This window comes from Trichomycterus rosablanca, chromosome 7, assembly GCF_030014385.1.
Source record: "Trichomycterus rosablanca isolate fTriRos1 chromosome 7, fTriRos1.hap1, whole genome shotgun sequence".
NCBI lineage: Eukaryota > Metazoa > Chordata > Actinopteri > Siluriformes > Trichomycteridae > Trichomycterus > Trichomycterus rosablanca.
In genome coordinates this window covers 34,170,797-34,198,503 of record NC_085994.1, presented here as the reverse complement: position 1 = coordinate 34,198,503, position 27,707 = coordinate 34,170,797, and the positions used below count along the sequence as shown (strand labels likewise).

At 37.6% G+C, this 27,707-nt stretch overlaps 2 protein-coding genes across 2 annotated transcripts; both read left to right on the top strand.

The window, feature by feature from the left end:
• Positions 1-3,439: 3,439 nt before the first annotated feature.
• On the top strand, positions 3,440-12,233 carry rad21l1 (RAD21 cohesin complex component like 1). The gene is made up of 14 exons (XM_062998613.1): positions 3,440-3,612; positions 4,026-4,220; positions 4,820-4,949; positions 5,414-5,513; positions 5,647-5,750; positions 5,852-5,956; positions 6,483-6,587; positions 7,019-7,144; positions 8,114-8,343; positions 9,076-9,172; positions 9,310-9,452; positions 10,433-10,534; positions 10,720-10,797; positions 11,606-12,233. Exons 2-14 carry the CDS (start codon positions 4,074-4,076, stop codon positions 11,792-11,794), a joined length of 1,656 nt encoding a protein of 551 aa, XP_062854683.1. The 5' UTR covers positions 3,440-3,612; positions 4,026-4,073; the 3' UTR covers positions 11,795-12,233.
• Positions 12,234-19,090: 6,857 nt separating this feature from the next.
• On the top strand, positions 19,091-26,163 carry LOC134317880 (syntaphilin). Its single transcript, XM_062998612.1, has 4 exons — positions 19,091-19,134; positions 20,638-20,766; positions 22,333-22,482; positions 24,212-26,163. The coding sequence occupies exons 1-4, from the start codon at positions 19,091-19,093 to the stop codon at positions 25,560-25,562; spliced, it is 1,674 nt and encodes a 557-aa protein (XP_062854682.1). The 3' UTR covers positions 25,563-26,163.
• The last annotated feature ends 1,544 nt before the right edge of the window (positions 26,164-27,707 follow it).

Sequence of the window (27,707 nt, the reverse complement as noted above, 5' to 3'; positions counted from 1 at the left end):
CCTGTAAGAAGCTTGTTTTGCTTGTTTTGTTGGTTAAACCCTTATAGTGTTGGAAGGAGGGGGCATTAGATGAAGTTTGGGTGTGGTAATGCTCCCAAACTCCAATAGCGCAGTTCAAACCCCAATATATTCTATGACATTAGACTTAAATCTTGTGCGAATTCTATACTAGATCATTCCAAGCTCAAATCTCCATGAAAAAAAGAATACACAGCAACATGTCCCATAAAAAGAATTACCCAGAAAAGTTTAAAGTATAGAGAAGTACAGTGTAAAGACATTAGAGTCATTTGGTTTTATTACTGTCAGAAGTACGAAGGCAGCCAAAGGACTGTAAGTAACCTAAATATGTCAAAGTGCTGAGGGGATTCTTATAAGTCAGCTTTTTCTTAGCAAGTGATGCATATGTCTGAACAACCTCACAATACATAATCCGTGTGACTTGATCCATGCCGACATGCATGCTAGAGAAAGGAGTTTGCAGCACTTAGTTACATAAGCAAGCATTTTGTCAAGCTGACCCTCTCATTTTCAGCTTGAGCGTAGCTACAGTTTGAGGACATTGAAATGATACTGTGCATTTCAAAATAATATCTGTGTGTAGAACAACTGGGTTAATTGGCACATTTTTTCTTATAAAACTTTCTGGACATTATAAGGTCAAGACTATTGAAACGATTAACAAGTAGAAAACATGACTTCGAGGAATTACTGCTATTTAGAAAAAGCGCATTAATGAGATTTTGACACTAATGTTAATGGCAATAGAGCCTCATTTGCAGCTGGCCTTTTAAATTGTATCAAATTTCTTGAATTGGGTGGAAAACAGGGCATTGTGCATGACAGTCTAAATGGACCCCACATTGTGCATGACATAAAACTAACAAGGGTAAATACCATTCCCTAATGTTTTACAAGGTATTTCATTGTTTACTGTGAAAGTTTCCTTTGGATTGTACAAAACTGAAATCATGAAAAAACTGTATAATTGTTCTTCCTCCATTAATCTTTATAACTGCTTCTTCACATTCTTCATTTTTCAGGCATTTGCCAAACCCAGATTAATCTGTCAGACTGCCAGGTGAGTCACAATTTCAGAGAATGTGTTACTATGGTACCACTGGATGGAGGTTCAAGGCTTGTGTGTAGCTGTTCTGCTATGGAAACACAATCCATGAAGCTCTGGTTGATTCATTCTTGTGCTCACATTGCATCCAGAAGCATTGTGGAACTTTATGTTGAGTACTGACACTGAAGACAATTTAAACCAATTAATTAAAAAAATGAGGCAGACATGTTGGTAAAGTGAGTGCCACATACAGTATATGTAGGTGCCTTTTGTTTGCCTCACAAAAATTTGCAGAAGATGGTTTGGCTGCTTAAAATTGTGCCTATGTGTGGATGACATTCTATTTAGAGTACCCCTGCCATGAATCCAGAATTTCGTGTTGTACAGGCCAATCTGACCCGAAAATTACAGATAAAGCCTAAGAATTAAGCTTTGACAGTAAAGGAGGATGGATGAGGTCTCTGTTTACCAGTCCTACAGCACACTCTGGAGGCAGAGACACTACACAGGCATCTCTTGTAACTAGAGACTCCTGTTGTTAAATCTGTTGGATCAGTGGTTCCCAAACAGGCCTCAAAAGACTGTTAAATAAAAATGTATTATTTTTAAATTAGTAATGTGTTACCACAAACTAGAAACGTGACTTTGTTTCCATCAAAATGAATAATATGTTTACTAGGTTACATTAATGTATACTGACAAGCAAACAACAAATTGTTTGAAACAGATTAGTCACATTTGGCAATTTTTAATATAAAAATGCTGTATAATACCAGAGTATTGCATTATTTTTTATTTAAAACCATATGTAAAACACCAAAAAGAAAACTGGCCCTGTGGCTGTCATGCAAAAATGTCTTGGGATATAGTTGAATTTTTCTTATCTAGATGCATACACAACTGGTTCTGCACTGACATCACACAGGCTCTTTTGTTATTTTAATTAGCCAGATGTAACTGCTTGTCTTTAAAAGTTTTTAAACAGCATTAAGTGGCACACAACAATGTGGGTCCTGAGGACCTGGGTGTAATTTTGGCATATTTTTGTAGTCTTTTATGAATTTCTTCTCATCCACCAAGAAGGGGGAAGGTGTATCGTCTACCTTAAATTGTTCTTGAGTGTGAGTGTCTGGGTGCTATGTGCTGCACTGGCACCACATGGGGCAAGTGAGAACTGAAAAAGCAACTGTACTGTGTCATTAATACAAGGACCAACCATAAACAAAGTTTTATTCTGAAATATCACTTGAAACTATATTTACAATGATGTAATATATATGGCTAAAATATGTGGACACATCATCATTCACTAAAGATGTCAAATAATGCATTATAATAAATAAAATGAAATGTTTTATTTAATCAGGAATTTCACACCTAAATTGGACACCCAGTGTTCAGTATGCCAGCAAAGATGCAACTTTACATTTAGGGTGTGTATTGATTGATGCCAAAAAATTCCTTCTGCCAGCCTTCCCTGTATTACCTTTAACTTTCTGAGTAGAAAATGACCAATGGGGGTTTTTTAGTAGAGCAAAATTAATAACATATATTAATGTTTTTAAAATGTTAAAATAAAGAGGCAGAATAATACTTTGCAAAACATTTGTTGGATGGTTACTATATAATGTATCAATGTGATCACCTAGTGGTGGTGTTTGCTGGGTATACAGTATGTCGTCTTGATGTTATTGCAGTTCATTTAAACGATGTCATATACAGTTGTTTTGTTAATAAGGATAAGTTTGACTTTTAATGATCTTATAGATAAGCTAAATAATTAGTTATAGGTTTTTAAATGAGCTTAAGTGCCGACTCTTACTGTCTTTACTAAATTAGCGTGCTTCTGTTTGTGAGCCAAAACAATTGATTTGATACACTCAAAAGAGTCGACTCTTTGTTATACACGAAGCCCAAAGATTTGATTCACTTAAAAGAACCGACTCTTGTTGGTACACTGAGTCAGTTAATATGATTTTTTTTTAAAGTCCCGATTCTTCATGGTGAGTCGAAACAATCAGTTTGATTCTGATTACAGTTGAGTGATTCGATAAAAACAGCTGGAGTCATTAATCATTTTCCCTCTACTAAACACATAGTTGACGTTGTAATACTGGAACACTATTAAGTGGGACGGAAACATTTTAAATTGTGTATTTAATGAGTGACTGAGCATTTCAGCACATTAGTATAAGTTTGCACATAATGACATTAATCCTCACGTTATGATTCAGTGTTAGAGAATGTGTCGATAAAAGAGATTCATGTAAATGTAAACAAGCAGAATTACACCATGACAACATTTCTCAAACATTTCTTAAAAGACAATAAGAAAGCATGTATTTACTTGTAGTAAAACGGTATAGATGTTTTTTTTTTCGCTTTAACATTGTAATTGTATTATTATTCTTTAACATTTAGTCCTCGCGATCAGAAGGCGGGATGCGCGAGCTGCCTGTTTCTTCACTTTTATATTGTTACATTGACCTTCAGCTGACCTGTCACCTGAACTTCACTTCTGATTACACTGACTACATTTATAGGTAAGATACCACCTTAACTGATAAAGTGAAATAAGTTGTAGTTATTGTTAGTTTTTATAGATATTTTACAGATAACAGCTTTATATTCGTATGTAAACAAAACACAAGTAGGTTGCCAGCTTACGAAGCTAAGTTGTTAGCTAGCTTCGTTAGCTGTTTATAATGTCGCGCGCACAGCTAGCCAATCGATTACAATCTAAAAGTCAGTTATTAAAAATAATTAAAAGACAAATATACATCTCACAAAGGCGTTTACTTTTTTATTGAGCTTGGTTTAATCGTATTTAAACCCAGATGTATGCCCTATGTGACATAGTTTAAAAAGTAGGCCAATTAAAAGATACAACCCAACGTGAAACTTGACATTTCCATGTTAACTGAAGTGACAGTTTTACACATTAATAAATATTCAGTTTCAGCTAAAGTTACAAGACAGCAGGATTTCATGAGCACCACCTAAGATGGAATTCTTCACTCAGCTGTTCACCTCTAAACGAGGTTCCCTGGCCAGGATCTGGCTTGCAGCTCATTGGGAGAAGAAGATAACCAAAGCTCATGTGTTTGAATGCAACATAGAGATGACGATCAAAGATATTATCTCACCTCAGGTATTGTATGAACTGCTAACTATATAGCTGTAATTGCACATTTTAAGTTTAACAGTTTTCAGTGTCTCCAATTAACCTGACTGCATGTTTTTGGACTGTGGGAGGAAACCGGAGCTCCCGGAGGAAACCCACGCAGACACGGGGAGAACATGCAAACTCCACACAGAAAGGACCCGGACCATCCGCCTGGGGATCGAACCCAGGACCTTCTTGCTGTGAGGCGACAGTGCTACCCACCGAGCCACCTTAGTATCAATCTGATTATTATTAATAAAACACCTACCAGAAACAAATCCGGAGGTAGCAAATTACTTTTCATGTCACAGAAGTTAAAACTTCTGTATTAGAAACTTAAAATAACTATAAACGGATATCTCACATCACTGATTAGCATAACATTACCTAGACTCACTATAACATTATGATCTTGACTAAAATAACATTACCTCTATATGTTGCCTTAGTTTTTGTCAGTGATTAATCTGCAATGATGGCTCATTGTGTGTGTGTGGTGTGTGTGTGTGTGTGTGTGTGTGTGTGTGTGTGTGTGTGTGTGTGTGTGTGTGTGTGTGTGTGTGGTGTGTGTGTTTTACTGCCAGATAAAGATTGGTCTGCGGACATCAGGTCACCTGCTCTTGGGTGTTGTTCGAATCTACTTTAGGAAAGCCAAGTATCTCCTTGCAGACTGCAGTGATGCTGTTATTAAAATCAAAGTGGCTTTTCGACCAGGTAACTACAGATATTGCTGGTTTAGATATTTTGAACTTACACCAGTTCTTACAAATGGAATACAGGTTTATTGTATGGCACAGACCAAACAAAATGCATCAAGTAATATTCCTAGATTTTGATCAGAAACAATGTTTTAACAGCAGTGTTATTTACAGTTGCTTCATGCTGGCTTTTAGTTAATGAAAATACATTTTTGCTATTACTGAAATGACAAGTCTGAATCGTTAGTTTGGGTCAAAATATTTTTTAATTGTATGTTTTTTAAAGAGGTGGTTTTAACATTTTTATCAGCTGGGACACAGGCTGCAACAGTGGCCAAAAGAAGTTACAGTCACATGCATTAATGTGTAGGAATAATAGGCACATAGTATAGAAGTGTGGGTGGCACTACCATGTTTCATGGACAGCTGGTTGGGAAGCCCTGCTTTAAAGCATTGTGATGTGTTTTGCCCTTATAATAGGACAGACAGATCTGCCTGATGAAGGAATGGAGGCCATGTTCAAGACAATTACACTGCCAGAAGATTTCACAGACTTTGAATCTCAACTGCCAAATCTCAAGTACAAGAGTTTTTCATCCAACTTTCCTCAGACTAGAAAAGAAAAGACTTTATTTTAAATGGTTATTCTATTTTCCACAATTTGCCATCATGGTGCAATAAGAGACCTTATGCTGATTATGTTGTTATTTCAGCACAATTGATGTGGTGGATCACTTCTCACTGAACCAAAGCCGCACAGAGGAAATCACTCTGAAGGAAAATTTTGGGAACAGTTTTTTCACTATGGACGACTTGGGTAGGAAGTTTAAAGCGTTAGCAGTCCCTGATCTAATGGAAAATTCCAGTAGTGATTGCATGAACTGACATGCCTCTAAATCTTGTTTCCCTCTTTCACAGGCGATGAAACCCACTCTTACAAAAGCGTGTTGGACACAAGTTTGCATTCTCTTGGTCTAAATGAAGATGGGTTCGGTGATGAGGACATGGCTTTTGATCTTGTTGGTAATGAAACAAAAAAATACAACATATGATCAAAAGTATGAGGACACCATACTATACTAACTATGAAGATCACATGTTTAAGCCACACATATTGCTAACATAAGAAACAATAATACATTATTAAATGCTTCCAACATTGTGGGAGGAGTTTAGGGAAGCCCATTACCTGTTCTAACATGACTGTGCCCCTTATAAAGACACAACTCGGAGCCCTGACCTTGAACCCACTGAACACATTTGGGACAAATTGGAAAACTAAATGCGAGCCAGGCCATCTGAATAGTGCCAGACCTCACAAATGCTTATTTGGTGGTGCCAGTGGGCACAGATTTTCACGGGTTGTGTAGAAGCTGCTTCCAAGTTTTCTGAAGTTTGCTGATTCTAAACTTTACACACATAGCAGACTAAAATGAACTCTCTTAATTCTCCTAAATTCATCCAAATCAAATATTTTTTTCAGTCTTGTTTCATTATTGAAGTACGTATTGATGCAAATGTTGAAATAAGCAACAAATTGTGTATGCAGATTTCATAGCAAATGCTAATGGGAATGCTTTGCTGAATAAATCTTATGATGAGTCTTTGAATGAGGTCCCTGCAACACCCCCACCAACTGCTGTTAACACAACAGGTCAGTATTGGCGTCTGGGCATGTATCTGTTTTTTAAATGAATTTATACAGCCAAAGATCTATATTTCAGTTAAGCCATGAATTGTATGAGTGTGTGTGTATGAGTACTTGATATCAATCTGAAATGTCTGGTTGTTTGTGAAAAGTTGAGACCCCAGAGTGTACCACATTCCTGTAAAATGATGTCATGAGTAATCATGACTCTAACCTCAGCTTGTTTGTGCCTCAGTCCTGCTTCAGGACAAGAAAAAATAGATCACATAGAATTCCTAGTTCATTTTAAATGACCCGAATAGCATTTGGTTTACTGGTACTTTAAAAACAGCAAGTCGTATTTTAGTAGCAACATCATACAGGCAAATTATTATTACTTTTTTTAAAGAAATGTAATTTGGCTGAAAATTCAATTTTACTTTCTTTTATTTTCCTAGCAGTGGAACCGCCAATGGATATCTCCTTTGCTTCAAAGGCCTTGGCACAGACTTCAGCAATGAATGAGACCACACTAGTAGCAAACACAGAAGAACAATTCACCCTTGAACCTGTGGCTATCACACGTAAGTCTTTAGCACAAGGATGTATCTTACGTAGTTGTTTACACAGATAAGCTAGATGGGGCAAAGGTCAGGTTCATCACTGATAGCTACTAAGCTGTCTCTTAGTCTGACAGCAAATGGAAGTGCAGTATCAGGGATTTCCTGTGTTGAATTTAGCCAGATCTGAACTTTATGGGTTGTTCTTTTTCCAGCAGCAGTGTTCTCTGTGTAAACTAGACCTTTGCTTTAAACATTATGTCCCAATCATATTTATTTATTATTATAGGTATGTTTCCCATACCTAATCTATTGCCTGACACTGATACCAGGTTGTCTAAGTAAATTTGTTTTGAAGTACATACAACTTGTTGTTTTATGTTAAATATTTTGAGATTGTACTTTCTTCTGCTCAGGTTCACAGTAACACTGGGCACAAAGCTCTAACACACCCTGGACACAACACCAATCCTTTGCATTTTTACACTCATCAATAAATCCAGGTCCATGCTTCTAACTTTAGGCTTTTATTAGCACTTTCAAACATGGTAGGCTTTTAAGCCGAAGTCACACTTTATGCATGCCTACACATACCTTACCTCAGCAGCATTCCCCTGCATGTCTTTTTTGCAAATGCAGTAAAGTTAATAGCCACTAGGGGTCAGGTCACAGCAAAACCAGCCATATCAGAAGTATTTGGGCTATGTCCTGTTTGTGCTGTGAATAGTGATCAACCATATCTGTGCAATTTCCTTAGCAGTATTAAATCATAACACAAGTTCAGAGTGACTTTAAAATATTTATATGCATAAGTTTAGGTGAAATAATATGCCTTGTGAGTGTCAATTGTTGTTTTTCATGCGAGAGACAGCATTCACTTAAAGAAGGCAGCTACCTTAGTCACAGTAAAGAGCAATCGTTGAATATTGATCCGATCATAGGCACCAATCCAAGTCATTTAGCCACACATTGCATCTATTTATCTATTTTCAGCTTCTTTGGGGAGAAAGCGAGAGAGCAGAAAGAGAAAGCTGGTGGTAGATCAGTCTAAGGAGCTTTCTAACGAAGCCATTAAAGCCCAGCTAGATGACTACTCTGACCTTTCAACCACACTGGACATTGCTCCGCCCACAAGGCAGCTCATGGACTGGAAGAAGAATGGGGGAGTCGATTATCTATTCCTTCACTTCTGTATGCCAGTCATGAACAGTGAACTACAAACGGTACAACACACAGATTTTATGAGCATACATGTAAACAATTCTTTGAGAACTTTGGGTTTGTGTACTAAGCACATACAATAGCACATACATTATTACTGCTGCATTTGTAATTATTTGATCAGTAAATCCCTACAGAGCTTCAATGCCACTGTGGATACTTGAGCATGGTTTGCTGTGCTATGCTGGTGACAGTGAAAATTGTTATGCAGTACAAGTGTTAATCACTCTCCACCCACGCCTGAAGCCAATGCTCTGTAATAGCTCAAACATTTCTGTCTGTGTTCTCTATAATTACTACTGGCAGCAAGCTTAGGGTCTGAACTCAATGTATCATAGGGACATGTGTTTTTACAGTTTGTTCTTTTAAATCCGAACTCAGAATTGGATTTAAAATTCTAGTATACACTTTATACTCTACATTTATATGGATAAGAGTATTGAACTAATATAAGTGTATTATATACTGTTGAAAGTGAAAGGTGCAAAAACACGTCATGCTATGGAGGTGGATCAGAAGTCGTGGCATGTGTAACTTGCGTATATGTACAGGTACAAGTTCCATTGACTCTGAGGCATATATAGTGATTTTATATGCTGTCTTTAATGAGATGGCTAGCTGTAGACAGAACTATATTCACAGCTTTTTATTTGTTTTGTTACAGTGGTGGATTCTGATAATTACACTGTTTATGTATGTTTGTGCATCCTGACTGAATGTCCTTCCTTCTTTAGCTGTTCCCGAGGGAAGTGTTTCCTGGTAGACAGGGGTCGAACAGCAAAGCGGCAGAGGAGAATGCCCCAGAGGCAACCAGAGAGCAGGACAGACATGGTAACAAACACACACACACACACACACGCACACATACATACATGAAAAATGCCATCACAGCAACATCATCACAGCTACTGTAGAAGAATTATGCAGTACAAATAAAAGTGCTGTTCTCTCACTGTGGGCATGTGTAGCAGAGGGTGAGAGAAATGCTGTGCCAGTGGTGGAGATGAGCTTACTGCAGGAGTCTGTGGATGAAAGCAGAGCATCTGAGACAGCCAGCTTCATCGAGCTTAGCATGATGAACCCAGAGCCACCACAGTCCTGTGCTAGAAATGTAAACGCTCTTAAAATTAATATTACTAGTACAATTGGTGGATGTGTAAACACTTACATGAAAATAAGACTCGTGCTTAATCCTACTCATTTGTTCTTTAGGTTCCAAAATTGAACACAACTAAATGGAAAAACATCCCTTAACATTATAAGTAACCTGGATGTGACGTAATGCCAAATCAACACTAAACATTTATCTAATGTGAGTCAATTGGTTAATTCTAGCTATGCCTATGATAAGATATTATCTAAGAATCAGCAACATCAGGATCAGCAGGCCATAGTCAAACAAGCTTAAAATTTAACAAGGGCTTTTAGGTTCCTACTTTGATGGTTTACTGTATGCTGTATACTGAATTTATTTCCAATTATAATTGGTATTTCATTTTCATCACCTGCTTTATCCTGGTCAGGGTCGCAGCAGGTCCGGTTTCACCAGAACACACTGGGTGCAAGGCAGGAATACCCAGTCCATTGCAGGGTTTGGCCATCCCTCTGTAGGCATAACTAATCGTGTCTGTTTAGACAACCGTCCAGCTGATGGCACTGCTGTGATTCGAACCCAGATCTCAGCCGTGGTGGCCTAGCATAACAGATTTCTGCATCACTTGAGTGCTCAAATAAGTTATTAAATTTACTAAAATGTAAAAGTACCAAAAGTAAGTTGGTACTCAATTAACATATTAAAGATACAGTATTTTAGAGTGCAGATATTGGTTTCTCAAAACATTCATCATGTAGGTTCTAGTTTAGAGTGTAAATAGCAGCTAATCTGTTTACATTTGTGTAATCTGTGTATTCATTCTTTAGATACACAACTTTTACAACTGAAACCAAATTAATACAAATACTAATTTATAAAATACAAATAAAATAAAATTGATAAAAACTAATTTTTCGGTTTTGCTGTATTTCCCCTATTCCATCTACACTGTCTGCATTTAATCTGTCTCTCACTTTCCTCTTTGTTTTCTCATGCAGAAGAGCAGGCTGGAGGCATTGTACCCTGAGCCACTCTCTGATGAGTCTATGGTGGTGCATTTCTCAAGAGGAGAGAAGGAAACTTTGCTGACACAGACACAGGTAGTGCTAAAATTACTCTTGCAATGTCACCAGTGTAAGGTGGAGTTTTAATTGTATGCAAAAAATATTAGATCCAGTGTCTTTGAACCAAATCTCCATCTAGCTATTGTATATGTGTAAGCATCATATTTTGCTCAGCATCCTGTTGTTGGGAGTTATATTAATTAATTTGTTATCTATTGCAGCAGTCTGTACTGGAAAGCCAAGATACAGAGGAGAAGCGAATGACAAATCGCGTACAGAATCTCCTTCAGGCCTTCAAAGTGAGATAACCAAATGTCTATTTTCTATCAAGTGTGTTATAGTTTCCTGCTCTGTTTTTGATAAGAAGAGTTAAAGCATAAGACATGAAGCACTCGAAAAAGAAATGAGCAATTAGGTGGGCGACAGCTCTGTAGAGCAGAGGAAACAAGCTAAATAATCAGGCTGGAAGTCAGTGCTTCAGATACACAGAATGGCACTGCTACAGCTAATTGCCTGGGAGTTTAAATAGACATAACTGGTGCTTCAGTGGAAGTATGTAAAATAACTGAAATATTCCCCTAATCACAAGTCTCAGTTACAGTATAATAAAATTAGTATCTAACACACAAAAATTGTGAAGTTTGATACCACTTCCTCTTATGGGCTACTGAGCCTATCAGTCTCTGTAAAAGTCATACCCTCTCACCTGTCAGCCCTATTAAAGGAGGCATATCTTCTTCACTTATCTACAATTGATAGTGAATGATAATGTAAGAAAGCAGCTAGTTGTTACTTAAACTTAAAAGCAGCTGGAACATCACTTAATAATTATTGCACTTTAATTTGCAATAATTATCAAACAAACCCATAGAAAGCTTTTCTGCTTAGAAAAAAATGAAGCAAAATCTGCTCCTCTGCTCACAAGCATTTAAAGAAATTAGAACAACCATAAATAGGTCTTAAAGGATTTTTAAATAAAGGTACCCTTGTAACCTTGGGAAATTAGAGACTATTCACTAAAAGGAAAACTGTAGACATCTAAATGCTTTGCCACACAGATTAAACTATTTGTGCATCTGTGTACTTATTATTTATCTGTCATAACAGAAGCAGGACAGCAGCCCGGATGCCGAGTTCAGTCTTTTCACACTATGTGAGGGAACCAGTCGCTTCAATGCAGCAGTTTTGTTTTTCTGTCTGTTGGTCCTGCAAAAACAGCGAGCACTTGACCTGCAGCAGAGCGCTCCCTTCAGCGACATTATCATCAAACCTGGTCCTCGTTTTTACAAGCTTTAGCACAGACTGAAGTAGAGCCACTCGTTCACTTTTATGTTGCATGTTGTTGTACCATGAATTTTATTCAATAAGATCCAAAAACACGAGGAACAAGAACCGACACTAAAACAACTTAATTTAGACTAAGCAAAGAGTTTGTGCTTATAATTTAATGTATGAGCAAGAAAGCATCCCTTATGCATTGTGTGCTTGTTTGTTGTTGCTGTTGTTGGAAGTTCAGTTCTATGAACTCTTTTCTCAGCTCTAGATCAGCTGGGTTGCACTGCATTTCCTTAAGTTTTAAAAATAAGTTAAAATGTAAATTAGTTATGAAGAGTTAAGTTACTAACTTTTATTACATGTATAAATACAAATTTGTTGTTTAAAATGAATTATTTATTTGTATTTATTATGTTTAGTGGATGCTTGGCTAAAATGACAGAAAAATAAATTTCATAATACCAGTACTAAATGTCTTTTATTATTCTTTCAAAGTGGGCTTTTTGTGTTTAAAGGTGTTGTCAGCAATTTTGGATGTTAGATCTAAATGGAAGGTTACACAGAAAAGCCCTGATGCCAAGGGTCAAGCCAAACAACAACTTTTTTGGAAACAAAATGAATAACAGGCTTTAACAATGGTTTTAAGTCATTGGGAATGGTCCATTTTTGTCTTTGTAGACCAGCATTGTAGCTTTTAATTTGGTGTGAACAACTAAAAAAGGTTGCAGGGGTCTAGTAAGACTATAAGAACTTGAATGGCTTTTGTGAAGAGAGATGATCCAACCATCCTGATGATGTAGAGGAAGAACTTATGCTAGTATGTGAGCAAAAAACGATAGCTGCTTACACAGAACTAAAAGTTTCTTATGTTCCTAGGTGGTGTGATCTGAGTGTTGGATCTGAGTGTTGTTCAGGGTACATCCAAACATCTGCTTAATGTAAATCTATTTGTCATGGTGAAACAAGAATCTCCCCAGTTGTTGCCACAAAGTTATAAGCACAGAATGTTCTAGACTGGCATTGAATGCTTAAGAATTTTTAGTCCGTGGGTCTAATGAGCCAAATCTAATGGTTGTCGATATAGCCAAAAAGTAAAAAACCTAAAAAATGGATTTATCGGTGTTGTAGCATCTTGACACAGGGTAAGAGTGACTGTTCAGTACGTATCCTTTCTGTTGCCATTTTTGCTTGTAGGTTGTGCTACAAATGACCTGGCCTGAATAGTCCTGTCAGCTCATAAGCAAGAGTGGGGCAGCAAGGTGGGCAGCACTCTTGCCCTTAAAGTGAGAAGGTCCTGGGTTCGATTCCCAGGTGGGTCTAGGTCCTTTTTGTATCCTTTTGCATGTTCACCCCGTGTCTTTATGTGTTTCCTCCCATAGTTCAAAGACATGCGAGGTGAATTGAAAATACAAATTGTCCATGACGGTGTTTGATATTCAACTTAAATCATGTGTAACTATTATCTGTAACTTCCTGTCCAGTTATGAATGTAACCAAAGTATAAAACACGGCGTTAAAATTCTAATAAATACTAAATTATAAGTAAAAGTGCAGTTTACTGTGTATATTTAGGACAGGTAATGTAGCTCGAGCTCCTTTAAGAATCCTCAGCGCGCGCCGTTGCGTCACTGTAATTCTGCAGCGTCAGTGCAGGGCGCGCGCCCGCTCTCATCAGCACCAACAGCGTCATAAGTCCATGTCCGTCAGTCTGGGACAGGAACACTGCAGGACATCAGCACTACAGGACACTGATTTACACAAGTTTACTACAGTGTGCAGTGATGGAGAAGGCGCGTATTGAACGGATACCGGACACTGGGAGCTGTGCACATGCTTATTGTAAGTTGTTTTCAGGTTTGGGTTCAGTGTTTGTACTGCAGCAGTGGGATCAGGGGGAGGAGCTTATAGTGCAGGATGCAGACAGTGACATTGTAAGAATTAGCATGATGTGATGCACACGTCCCAAACTGCAGTGACGCAACTGTAACATGACTTACTCAGATATGGACAACACATAGAAAACACATCATCTAAAACAGCTGCATGCAAAAGTTTTGTCTCTCTTGGGTAAATGACACATTAAGTAAATTTTTTAAGTAAAAATGAGTAAACTCCAGTTTTGCTGCATACTATTTTAATAATATTTGTTATAATATATATATATATACTATTTTAATAATATTTTATATATAATGTATATATTTATTTAAAAATAAATAAATATATATATATAATCAAATAAAAATAGATATTATATATTAAATATTATATCATATAATATATAATATACAGTGGTGTTCAAAAAAGCACAAAATCATTATAATAACTTTTATCTCCATAAATGCAAATGCACTGAAAATACTACACTTTTAATTCTAAATCAAAACATTAACAAAATTTAGCCAGTTTGTGTTCATCCTTTACAGAAAATTAAGAAAAATGAATTTTAGGCTGTTCAAAATAATAGCAGTGCAGCATTTTTCTTTAAAAACTCAAAAAATGTATCTATGAACTGAAAATGTTTGAGGTTTCACTTTACTTTAAATTACTGAACTAATATTTAGTGGCATAACAATTGTTTCCGAGATCTGTGTTGCATGGAGTCAACCAACTTCTGGCACCTCTGAACAGGTATTCCAGTCCAGGATGATTAGACGACATTCCACAGTTCTTCTGCAATTTTGGGTTTTGCCTCAAAAAAACATGTTTCAGATGTCAGAACACAAGTTCTCTCTGGGATTGAGGTCAGGGAATTGGGCTGGTCACTCTATTACCTGTCTTGTTTGTCTGTAACCAAGATGTTTTGGGTCACTGTCATGTTGAAACACCCATTTTAAGGACATTTCTTCTTCGACATAGGGCAACATGATCTCCTCAAGTATTCTGATATATTTAAACTGATCCATGATCCCTCGTATGCGATAAATAGGCGTAACACCACGGTATGAAAAACATCCCATATCATAGTTTTGTACCAACATGCTTTACTTTCTTTACAGTGAACTTTGGCTTGAATTCAGTGCTCGAGGGTCGTCTGACATACTGTCTACGGCCACTAGACCCAAAAAGAACAATTTGCTTTCACCAGTCCACAAAATGTTGAGCTATTTCTCTTTGGACCAGTCAATGTGTTCCTCGGCAAATGTTAACCCATTCAGGACACGTCTTTTTCTTAACAACGGGACTTTGCAAGGAGTTCTTGCTGGTAAATTGGCTTCATTTAATCATCTTCTGTACTCACTGGTAACTCCAGATGTTCCTTGATCTTTCTGGAGGTGATCACTGGCTGAGCCTTTGCTATTTTGGCTATTCTTCAATCCATTTGAACAGTAGTTCCATGCTTCCTTCCGCGTCTTTCAGGTTTTGGTTGTCACTTTAAGGCATTTGAGATCAGTTTAGCTGAGCAGCCAATAATTTGCTGCACTTCTCTGTATGTTTTTTCCCTCTACAATCAACTTTTTAATCAAAGTACGCTGTTCATCAGAACAATGTCTGGAACAACCCATTTTACCCAGTATTTCAAAAGGAAATGCGCTATGACCAACCTGTGCAACATTTGCCCCCTCCTACATTAAATAAGGGCCAAAATTGACACCCGTTCTTCTGCAGAATGAATGACTTCACCAACTGAACTCCTCACTGCTATTATTTTGAACAACCCCCTTTCAATCAATGCTTCGATTACTCAGAATGAGTGGGATGCATGTCCTAATTGTTGGGTTTGTTTTGTTTTCATTACTCTACTACACTTTCAAGTAAATTTTTTGCAATGTAGAAATATATTTTCTACTAAAAACAGTGATTTATCAGGTTAATGGTGTTGGACTGCTATTTTTTTTAACACCACTGTATATTATTTTTACTTTATTTTTATTATTATTTACAAACCTACCTTTATTGACTGCCCAAAGAGCACGGGAATACATAATGTCTCTGTTTTATCTTAATGTTTTCCCCCTCTGTACTATAGGCATTGACTTTTGTAGGTTGCTGGTTTAGTGTTTGACTCCTCCAAAACAAGGAACATTCACTTCTGTCAGCTGAACCTTCCTGCAGGTCTATCGTTGATCCTTTGGTTTTGTTTCAGAGCGTTTACTTTTCCCCTATCTTTCATTTCCATGTGAGCTTTAAGCACAATATCTTTATTATAGTCTTGTCTTACTTTGAAAGCCTAACAAAAAGCGTTTGAAGGCAATTCATATTGAATGTTATTTTAGGAGATTAAGTTTACTAGAGTAAGTAATTTTCCATGCATTTTTAATAATGCTGCAAACTAGTAATTCAGGAGGCCAGCTTGGTGTTATCCAGATGTTACCAAACCACTCTAGAATAGTTTTAGCTGTAGGGTTGGAGACATTATCATTCTGGAATTGATTAATGTCTCATAGTAAATGTTGTTCAGTTAAGTTTGACATAGATTGATTAAATGTCTGTGTGCGTTGCCTTGCAATAGTCTGTCACTCTGTCCAGGGTGTGTTCCCAGTATTTTTGGATAGTGACAGATCCACTACAATTCTAAAAAGTATAAATGGTCAGTAGAAGTTAATACATTTTATATAACTATGCAAAGCAATTATTGGACTCAGTGATTTTTACCAGATCTTTACCTGTACAGTTATAAAACCTTCACTGTATTAAACAGTTGGCCGCAGACATTGTGGGTTGAAGGCATTCTATGGAATCCTCAAACCATAAAACCATTAAGATATAAAACAAATGTGGTGAAAGTTAACACATCAGACTATATTACAGTCCATATCCAAGGTTTGTTCATCTTAGCGAGGTCTTGTATATTAATGCCACAAATGTTGTTGTTGTTTGTTTGGTTTTTTTTTTTTCTTCAAATCTAATTATTGGCAATTTTCTTATTCGTATTCCTATCTTCTTGCTGCTTTTGCTGAAATTTAAAATGTATAAAAATTACTTTTTGCAGTTATTTTTTAATTGACTTTCAAATGCTATTATCTGGGGTTATGCTCAAAAGTTAGTTATTAATTAGTTATGAATTGCTTGATTAATTACTGCTTTTTTTTCTATTTGATTTGTTAGTATTAAGATTTGTTTTTGATGTAAAGGATATCTAAGTTATTGTTTATTGCTTTAACAACAATAGCTAATTAACAGAAATGCATGTAGTAAAAGCAATGTGTAATTTAAAAGAGGTCAAATGAATGTAGGTGAGGGATTAACTGTTTAATAAAAATAAAAGCTTAATTGACAGACAATCCAACAATATAGATATGAAAATTACTGGGTCTTCAAATGGAGAAATGCCTATCTGTATGTGTATAAATTATAATATATAACTACTTATAAAATATAATAAATTATATTGGGGCATAAAGCTTTAAGAAACCCATCTACACCAACATCACACATCAAAATTTTTATATCCCTTATCTGTAGCAGTTTTTTCTTGTCTGCTCAAGATCACTGCAGTGGTGTTGAAGTTAGTAACGTCAATGATTCTATTTCAGTTCCACTGCAGCTCTGAAGTTGCAACCTCTCACAATTTTATTGGTAATTGTTCCACCCCTTAACCTTGCTTCACATATCAGCTAAGTGTAATGATGCTCTCTGAGGGCTACAGATTAAACCCTCACAGATGCAAATATGTATTAGGATCAAGGGTTTGGCTTTGGGGATTATACTGTAGTTATGTAGTCCCTTTTGAGATTCCAAACATTTTCAGACATGCCAAATGTTCTGTCACGTTTATATCTTTCACCAGTTTTGAATAAATGATGCTGTTTTATTTGTACTGTCTGGCATACCATAGACTTTAAGAATGCATTTAGGTTACATTCAGCTCCACTGAATGTCATGGCTGCTGTAACTAGAGCCATGAGCTTCATCTGTCATTAGATCTGAATTGCCTGACTTTAGGACATTAAGTGACTAATGCATAAAGTGACTAGTGGCATCTATACAGTCAGTAAGCTTCATTTGCATTCCTCAGTTCTGATGCCGTATGTACATGTTTGACATAATGCTGCCATGCTGGATCAACCATATGAGCTGTTATTACCTGTTTTTATTGGGTGGTTCTGTTTCTGTCCTCCCCTGTATCTGTATGAGGATCTGACGATAGTGAGTATCATTGTACTGTGTGTGATTGTAAATGTGATCTGTTTATTGATTTGAGGTTTGATTTCCACTCCTGCTTCAGATCACTCAGACCAGCCTGTTCTCTCGTTGAAACAGTTCCGGCCCTGTTGCTCATTCCTAGTACTGTTATTGCTCCTGGCACTTTGTCATCTTTGATTTTGCTAACATGCTGACTGGGATGCTGGGTTACTAAGCAACCATGCATGCTAATATAGTGATATCACAGCAGTTTGCCAAACTGTTCTGGGTCAGCGAGGTTTTATCTAAACATAATTTGTGTGAGCTGGATGTCTTTGGATTTTCTGTGTACTAAATGTTTGAAACATTTACTTTTTTGTTTAAATAAATCTTAAAGTACCTGGATGATTGATTTGGTGGTGTGGGAGGGTCTATAATGAAAATTTTTGTGTGGCATTCTCCTTCTTATTCCTTTGTAGTGATTATGATTAACCATAAATTAATGTAGATGGTAAATTGTCCCATATAAATAAAAATGTGCCAGTAATATGATAGTTCTAGGCTGTTTTTGTTAAAATTGGTACCATATTTATAACCAGCAACCTTTATCCAGTTTGCCATCTCTAGTTTTATCACCCCCCTCCCACTCTTCACTTTTCCCTAGAACCATAGAACACACGTATTTACACATTAAACATAATTTACAGTAAGAAAGAGCGCCTCCTTTTGCTGATTTAATGAAATAAATAATATAGACTAAATTGTAGCTGCCTGGAGTAGCCACAGAGAGAACATTCATTTCATCATTATATATAATGTGAGAACTTGATTAAAAACACTAAATGAAAAGTAAACATCAGCCCAACACTCCCTGGTCTCCAAAATACTTCGAAGTATTTTTATGTCATATACAGCTGTAACATTTATTTTCAAGGGACTATGATTACTAAAGACAGTCGCAGGTGAATAAGCTATGCAGCAACAATTATCAGTACTTTTTAAGCCAGTTAATGTTCAGTAGGCTATTATTCCCATGAAAGAGTGTCTACAAACATTTGTGTATGTAATGTATCAGTTCTGAGTCAGTCCCTGATTGCATATTCTGTATTTAAATTATATATTCTGTATTTACACTCATCTGTATATCTATTAGCACTGCCACTGGTCTGATAAGTACGTGGTGTTGGGTTGTGTGTGTGTGTTTATTTTCAGGACATTCTGTTCTGCAGTGAAAAGTAAGACTTCTCGCTTATGTCTCTCTCTGCTAGTAAAAGGCCAGCTGCTGGATCACGCAGGTACCAGTCCTTCCTTTTACAATTACCTGTTTTAATTTTGAATAAAAGCAAGACAAAAGATTTTTTTTAAATAACAAAAAAACAATTTGTTTTAATCATGTTTAATTAGGTTTATTAATTAGCTAATTAGCTTCTAGTATATATGTATTATTTATTTATGTATTTATATTTATATACCACTGATCAGGTACACAGTATGTCTTGTGCCAGTGGCCTCAGCAGGAATAAAATCCTGGCTCCAGTCCGTTGCAGAGTATCACACACTTACACACACTGAAAGGGCAATTTGACATAGTCAATTCATGTTTTTGTGAACTGGGAGAAAAATTATGTACAATGAAGTATTATTTTATTATTTATTTTAATGATGTGTTTTATACACCTTGGTTACATTTATGGCAGAACGGTAGTTACTCGTTACACAAGATTCATCAGTTCACAAGTTTAATGTCAAAAGTGGGTTTCCTCACTTGCATGTCTTTGGACTGTGGGAGGAAACCGCAGCTCCAGGAGGAAACCCACACAGACATGGGGAGAACAAGCAAACTCCACACAGAAAGGACCCGGGCCGCCCCACCTAGAGATCGAACCCCGGACCTTCTTGCTGTGAGGCGACAGTGCTACTCACTTAGCCACCATGCTGCCCTACAATAAAGTACAATGTTCCCCAGTAAAAGGGCTTTGGAGATTTTACATGGATGCCCAAAGAAGTTGTTTCAGGCACATTCTCTAATAAGGCCATGGAGAAGACCTGGATTCTAGTGCAAAAGAATTTGGAACACTCCAGTTTAAAAAAAAAGCATAGTAGGATTTTTTTCTGAAGACCTGCAAACAGTCAAGTGAAGTCAAATTTATTTATGTAGCGCTTTTTACAATAAACATTGTCTCAAAGCAACTTTACAGAATCCAGGACCAACAGACAAAAAACCCCTATTGAGCAAGCCGAGGGCGACAGTGGCAAGGAAAAACTCCCTTAAAATTACAGGAAGAAACCTTGAGAGGAACCAGACTCAGCAGGGACCAATCCTCTTTGAGTGGCCTGGAGTGAGGACACATAAATACCTATTAAAATATTTTTATTCCAAACTTGTGATTTATAGTCATATTCACTCGACTCCTTTGAAAATTCTTTATACAGGTTGTTTACTTTAACCACATTTCTACATTTATGTTTCCTTATTTAATTATCAGATGTTATGTTATGTTTCCTTAATTAATTATCTGTCCTTAAAGATCATTTACCATTAAGTAATAAACTGAACTGAAAGCAAGACATTTTTATAAATCATTTTTATCTTTTTTAAACATTGTACGTGCCTAAGAGATTTTGCTCTTTTTAATGGTTATTTATAATGCAATTTATTTTCTTTTTAGAAAGCAGTAAATGTTAAAAACATTCAACCATTTCTGAGAATTAACACATGAAGAACCAAAGTACAGAAAAGGTTTAATATAATGTCAGTACTAATAATGCAGTGTGTGTGTGTGTGTGTGTGTGTGTAGGCGGCCAGCTGGTTCAACTGGTTCCCGTCACACTCATGGTGACTCGTCCATCAGCAGCACCTGCTCAGCATCATCCTGCAAAGGCACAGAAAGCAACAGTAAATCACACTCACACCCAGCTACACCGCGGTGAGTCACACACACACACACACACACACACACACACACACACACACACTCACTCACAGTCTGAAAATGAATGTCCTCTGCCTGGGATCTGCCCCAGATGTGTTTGCAGCCCAAAAATAGATTTATGTAAAGAGATCTACTTTGAGTTGGTTCACTACATCAGCAAGTCTGCATCCAAAGAAATGAAATTGCTCCATAAATCTCATAACATTTTATGATTGGATCCTTTCATAGGAGTAAATTTAAGTGCAAAGACCTAAGTTTTACACCATTTCATTTCTAAATGTATGCATTTTATTACTACAGTATTACTGCATCTGTTTGTACAATAAAAATCAAAAGTTTCCATACAATTGTAGAAGACGTATAAATAATTAAACTTAGAATTTGAATTCAATTGTGTAGCTAGTAGGGATGTAACGATACACCCTACCCAAGATGTGATTTACGATACTGGGTTCACGATACAATTTTTTACCGATTTTTTACCGATTTTTTAAACTGAAATCGAAGACAAATTATGACAAAGTTTCCTTTTATTATTTCTCTTAAAAAAATAAAATAAAATACTGTATTTATGATTATCTTTTATTTATCTAAATAATTAATGTGCATTTATTTCTGAGGTAGGTACAAACTATGCAAAACAATTTTGAATTAAGCCTGATTTGGCTAAAAACCCCTGAATTTGGCAACTTGGCGTATAGCGCCAGTGACGTCAACCAGGCAAGGTGTATAGCGCCAGTGCCCTCTGCTGTTTAAATGTGAATATCGATTCATTTTACATGTCAAATTGATTTGAATCATGGAGTTTTTGAATCGGTTATTAACTGTCTTGTGGTGCATCGTTACATTCCTAGTAGCAATTTCACTTTGTGGCATGACCCCCTCATTTCTGCTTAGTGACTTTTTAGAATAATTTGACCAAAAATTGTTTGCTATCAAATGAAGGCTGCTGGAACATGGGTGACATTGTCCACTGTTGCAATGATAAATGAAAACAAAGATTACAATTGACTTAATTGGAGAATTAATTGGCTCGATCGTGGGCTTCTACAGCAGTGTATTAGCTGAAGAACAAGAAGCAAAACTGTGGGCCTCCCTTTATACTGCTCTAGTCAAATCACATTAGGTGTTGGACTTTGGAATCTCCATTCTGTGCTAACTGTTGTTTTTTATCTGCTTACGACTTAACAACAGACATGTTGCTTATCTCTGTCCCAGCCACATCTCAAGCAACCACATGACTAAGGATTTAATGCACAAACAGCATAAAACTAATATTCGGGCGACATTAGTGAGCATAAAATCAAATTTTTCCATAACTATGCAATATAAAGATATAAAGAACTAGAGACTTTGCAAGAAAAAAGCAGCCTTTAAAACCATGGTAATGTAAAGCAATGTCACCAAGTTGCAGCAGCTTCTAAAGGAACAGTTGCTGAAATCCAAGACTGCTATTACAGTTCACTGTATTTGTGATTACCACTGACAGTCATTTCAACACGTCTGTCTGTAATGAGATGTAAGAATTTCAGAATGGCTTGTTCTGTTTTCACGGTCCAGACGGCAGGCAAAGTACGGAGGCTGTAGTGAGAACCATGGCATCCGTCCCCCAGCTCCCGAACAGTACCTCACCCCACTGCAGCAGAAGGAAGTGTGTATCCGTCACCTGCGAGCCCGGCTAAAGGAGAATGTGGAAAGACTGCAGAATAGGTCAGTGGTACGACTATCTCAGGATCAAGTCAAAATTTAGTCCAGTCGAGTAATCCAGTTGAATTTTTAATTGTATTTCAGAGTTTTTATAATATATTTGTGTTCTTTTCAGCATATAAGTGTCTAAAACAGCCCCATTATTTTACATTAGCCTAAAATACAGTATATGCAGTTCCACGGGACTACAGAACACGTTAACAGGTTTCCCACATATCCTTATGGGAAAAAAACCTTGAAACTCAATGTCTTTTGAACTCCACTCCCAGAACTAATAGACGTTTTTCACTGTAGCTGGAAAAAATGTAATTTAATGAATTTTAAGACAATCGTATAAGATAATGTATTATAAATCAGGGAAAAACCTCAAGATTATGAGATATTTCAGTCAGAATAAATCAATTGTAATAATATTTGAATGTTTTAATGATAAATTATAAATCATAATGTTAACTAACTTTTTTTCTGTTGCTAAGAAATTAAGTTATAATGACCAGAATCTTTCACTTTATGACATCATAAGTGAATACTCAATAGGTTTTAATTTATTATTACAATACTAAACACTGATTTTGAGAAACGTTCTATTATAACTAGATGCTGAACAAAACTTCAATTAATTTTATTAGAGTGCAGTCATAATTTAATTATGAGATTGTATCAAAAGACCAGCTGCTATTCTTCTAACAAGATTCTGCGTCAAGGAGTCAGTCTTTGGCCGCTCAGGTGGCGCAGCGGTAACACGCTAGCACACCAGATTGGCTGTTGTTCATACAGGGTGAGAAGCCAAATAGGGACCTTATAACTGATGCAATTATGACCTCTGCTGGCCGGTTGATGGCGCCTGCACAGAGTCGAGGACTAATGCGTTGATCAGCGTGTGGCTCTCTGTACACAAAGCTGAGCTGCATATGAACTCGCCTCGTGCAGGTGAAAAGAAGCGGTTGGCTACTGGGCACATGTCGGAGGGGGCGTGAGTCAGTCTCATTCTCCTCAATCAGAAGTGGAGATCAGCATCAGTAGAGAGGAAGCAAAATGCAATCAGGTAATTGGATACGACTAAATTGGGAGGGAAAAAATGTCTTTGGCAAAGGTTCGGCTTTTAACAGAGGTGAAATTAAGCTGGAACAAGTCACTGAGGATGTTGTTCTGCTTTCTGTTACCCCTAAAAGATGTTTCTCTGCTTCCTGTGCCCACTAAGGATGTCACTCCACTGATTTTGCCCATTAAGGATGTTGATCCATTTCCTGTGCCTGCTGAGAAAGTCACTCTGCTTCCTGTGCCCAATGTGGATGTCACTCTGCTCTGTGTCTGATGAGGATGGTACTCCACTTTGTTCCTGCTTTTTGTGCCCTCTGAAGATGTTACTTCCCTCCCTTTGTCTGCTGAGACAGTCACTCTGCTCCCTGTGCCTCGACCTTGCTCCCTCTGTCTCGACTCTTGTCTGTTTATTGATCATGCTTATGGATTTTGGCCAAATAAAATGATTGCCTCATCTGTCTGCCACAGCGACTTCTTTAGTAACAGGAATAGTAGGCAAAAATCAAATCTAGGACTCTAGGTGTTTAGGTGATGTGCTGCCACACCAAAACATGCTGCCACAGACATTAATGCCATGTGGCTTAAACTCTTATAACATAATTAGTATTTCATCAAAAAGAATCAATATCCACAAAAAATCCACTTTCATATTTATTTATATTTTTTACCATGACCTTGTGTATCACTGCAGGGAATCTGAGATCGGGGAACTGCGTATGCAGCTGACTCGGATGCAAGAGGACTGGATTGAAGAGGAATGCCATCGCATTGAGGCCCAGTTGGCACTGAAAGAAGCAAGAAAGGAGATCCATGAGCTCCACCAGGCCGTGGAAGCGGTCAAATCCAACCTAGGCCTTCAGAACTCTAACCAACCGGACTGTAAATCAGAAGGAATAGGAGTGGATAGGGCCAGGTTGGGGTTCCGAACCAGAACCTCAAGGTCATGCGGGTGTTCTCTGGCTCACACTATAGGCCGGAGTGCCACCTTCACCATGCTGAGCAGTGAAACATTACCCGAAACTGACCGCAATGGGAACTTCTCCTCCGAGCACCACGTTTACCCTATTCCCGCCAACCGAGGTGCAGCAACGTTACCAAGAGGCGAAGGGCGAACTCGTCTCCTTTTGGAGGCAGCTCTTCTATCTGAACAGGCTCCACCTCCTATGCTATGCTCCACCTTTTCACATTCCTCCACCCATGAGAAACTGTGCAGCGGCGAGACAGTCCTGCCTATAAGCCGACCATGTTGTACACCCAACAACTGCAGCTGTGTCCTGCATGCCTGCCTCCCTCATCACCACCTTTTCTTGCACCTTCCTCAGGAAGAAGCTCCTCCTCCCCCTGTGGATCTGCAACGTAAAGCATCAACTGCAACTCCTAGTGCATCAGAGGCCAGCAACAAGCCTGTTTTTAGATCGCAAGCTTGCAGTCCCACCATGACCTGGGTGTCTTCAGAGGAAGAAGAAAAACAGGTTGGAGGAGAGGAACTGAGTGTCATCACTCTAGCCACAACAGCACCAGATGTCACTCTGGCTGAACCTCAAACAATATCAACGTCTTCCTCCACTATTTTATCTACACAGAAATCTTACCTTGCTGAGCCTTTACCGCCAGACAACCTTCCTCAGTTGGCATTGTCAAAAGCTTCTACACCAATGGTCTTGCCTCTGCCACAGATTCAGCAGCCCTGCCCTAGATCATCCCCATCTCCTGAGCCCCTACTACATGACGACAAGATAACGGAGAATGAAGAGACTGGGCTTTGCGAGGCTGCTGGGGAGGTGGAGGAGCAAGAGCAAGATCAAGGTTCTCAAGCCTGCCACTGGAGTCGCTACTTTTTGATCGATCTGCTAGCCGTGGCAGTCCCGATAGCACCAACAGTGGCCTGGCTTTGCCGAGGTGGGCAGCATGATGCCATGCCCGCATACCCTATGGGCTCTCTGTTACGTGGCTGTTGTGCCGTTGCACTTCATTCACTAAGAAGAGTTGGTAGCTCACGCAGGAGACGACCTTCCGGGACAGAGGATGCGACAGCTATTTAAAATATCATCTCCAGACCACCCCCAAGTGTAGGTCTCTTTTTGGGGGTGGTCTTGGTTGATTCAGAAGGAATTCAGACACCTTCATATTTGTGCACTTTATTTCAATTGATATAATTGATATAATTGCCGTTTCTACCCATTATACTACACTTAAGAACAGGTAAACTGGTAAAAATGTATAGATGGATGAATTCAGCCAAATACAAGAACATCCTTAAAGAAAACATTACTAGAACAAACCTCTGTACAGCATCTTTCCAGAGCAAGCCCAGGTTGGGGTCACCTTTTGACACAAAATTTACCCAAAGCAGCCAAAACAACACTCAAGTGTCCCAACAAACGTCCAGACTTGAAGATGGCAGTTCACATATGCCATCCAATCTGACACAACCCAAGAAGATCTGTCACAAAGAAGTGCCCAAATTTAGGTTCACATAGCTTGGAGAGATGTATTCAAGAAGACTCACAGCTGTAATTGCTGGGAAAGTCAGTTGTACAAAGTATTAAAGTAATAAAGAGTCTATATACTAATAGTTTTTGATTTTTAATTAATTTTTTTTAAATTTTACCCTGCCATTAAAGGTGTAGATTGATGGGTAAGAATGGCAATTATATCTATTCAAAATTCAATCCAATACATGATAAAATGTGCAAAAATTCAAGATGTCTGTCCACTTTATGACTCCACTGTATATTTTGTGGCCGCTACACCAAAAGATTTTTCCTTACTTGGTCCTAATAGCTTAATAGTTCATAGTATGTACTGATTAAAAAACAAGAAATAAAAAAAGATTTTAAGACCAACCAAAGTTGCCTGAGTGCAACTTGAACAGTTTTTAGCTGTGTGCTCATGTAAAAATACTATGTAGGCTGAAAAAATCCATGTAGTCTTGACAGTGACCCTGTCCAATGCTCTACTTCAGTCCCTGAGCACTGATTTTAAGGCATAGGACATACTTGCCTACATGCCTACACCTGCACAAGGTGAGTTCATATGCGGATCATCTTCGTGCAGCCACACCCTGATCAGCATTATTCCTCAACTCTGCACAGGCACCATCAATCAGCCAGTAGAGGTCAGAGCTGAGATTTGATATGATGTATTTGAAATCCCAGCTCTGGTGTGCTAGCGTATTTTACCGCTGTGCCACCTGAGCAGCCATCACATCTGCTTTCACTGTGCTTTCCAGATGTTGTCACATAATCTGTAATACTTAAAATGATAAAATATTACTACCCTTCTAAATAAATGTTCTAGAAACACGTCCTGTTTATCTGTAACACACAAAGTTATGTCTGTAGAGACCAGGTTATGTCATTATGTCAAAATTAAAATATTACAAAAAAAATCTCTAGAATCTATCAGTATTTATTAGGGATGTAACGATACACTCTACCCACGATGCGATACGATTCATGATAATGGGTTCACGATATGATTTTTTATTTGAATTATAACAAAGTTTACTTTTATTATTTATCTTAAAAAGTAAAATAAAATCCTTTATCTAAATAATGAATGTACTTGTATTTCGGAGGTAGGTACAAACTATGCAAAACAATGCTGCACATTTCCCTTTTTGTGTAAAAAAAACCTGAAATGAATCTTTAAAACAAATCCCACTTTATAAAATAAAGAAAGGATCCTCACATAAATAAATTTGGCTGGAAAATCCCGTACAACTCTGTGTAGTGACGTCAACCAGGTCAGGTGAATAGCGCCAGTGCTGTTTAAAGTGAATATCGATTCATTTTACATGAATTACCGATTCGAATCGTGGCACATGTGCACCAATTTTTAACTGCATTGTGGTGCATCGTTACATCCCTAGTATTTATTAATTAAAAGACAAATTTCTTATTTATCTGTAGATGCTGTTACTTTTCAGTTTCCAAAATGGATTTTTGACTGTGCCAGCTAGGCCAGGCTACATTTTTTAAGTCCCTCTCCTTACAACCAGCTTTCATAGCAAGTCGGCATGTTTAAGAGCTCACAGCTGTGTCTCAGACCACACACACACCAAATTAATATGAATAACAACGGTGTGTTGTTAAAAAATTTCGTGGCATGATAGCAGTTTGGAATTAACTTACTATTTAACCCCGAAAGAGGATGTTATTAAATGTATAAGTCATTTATTTAAT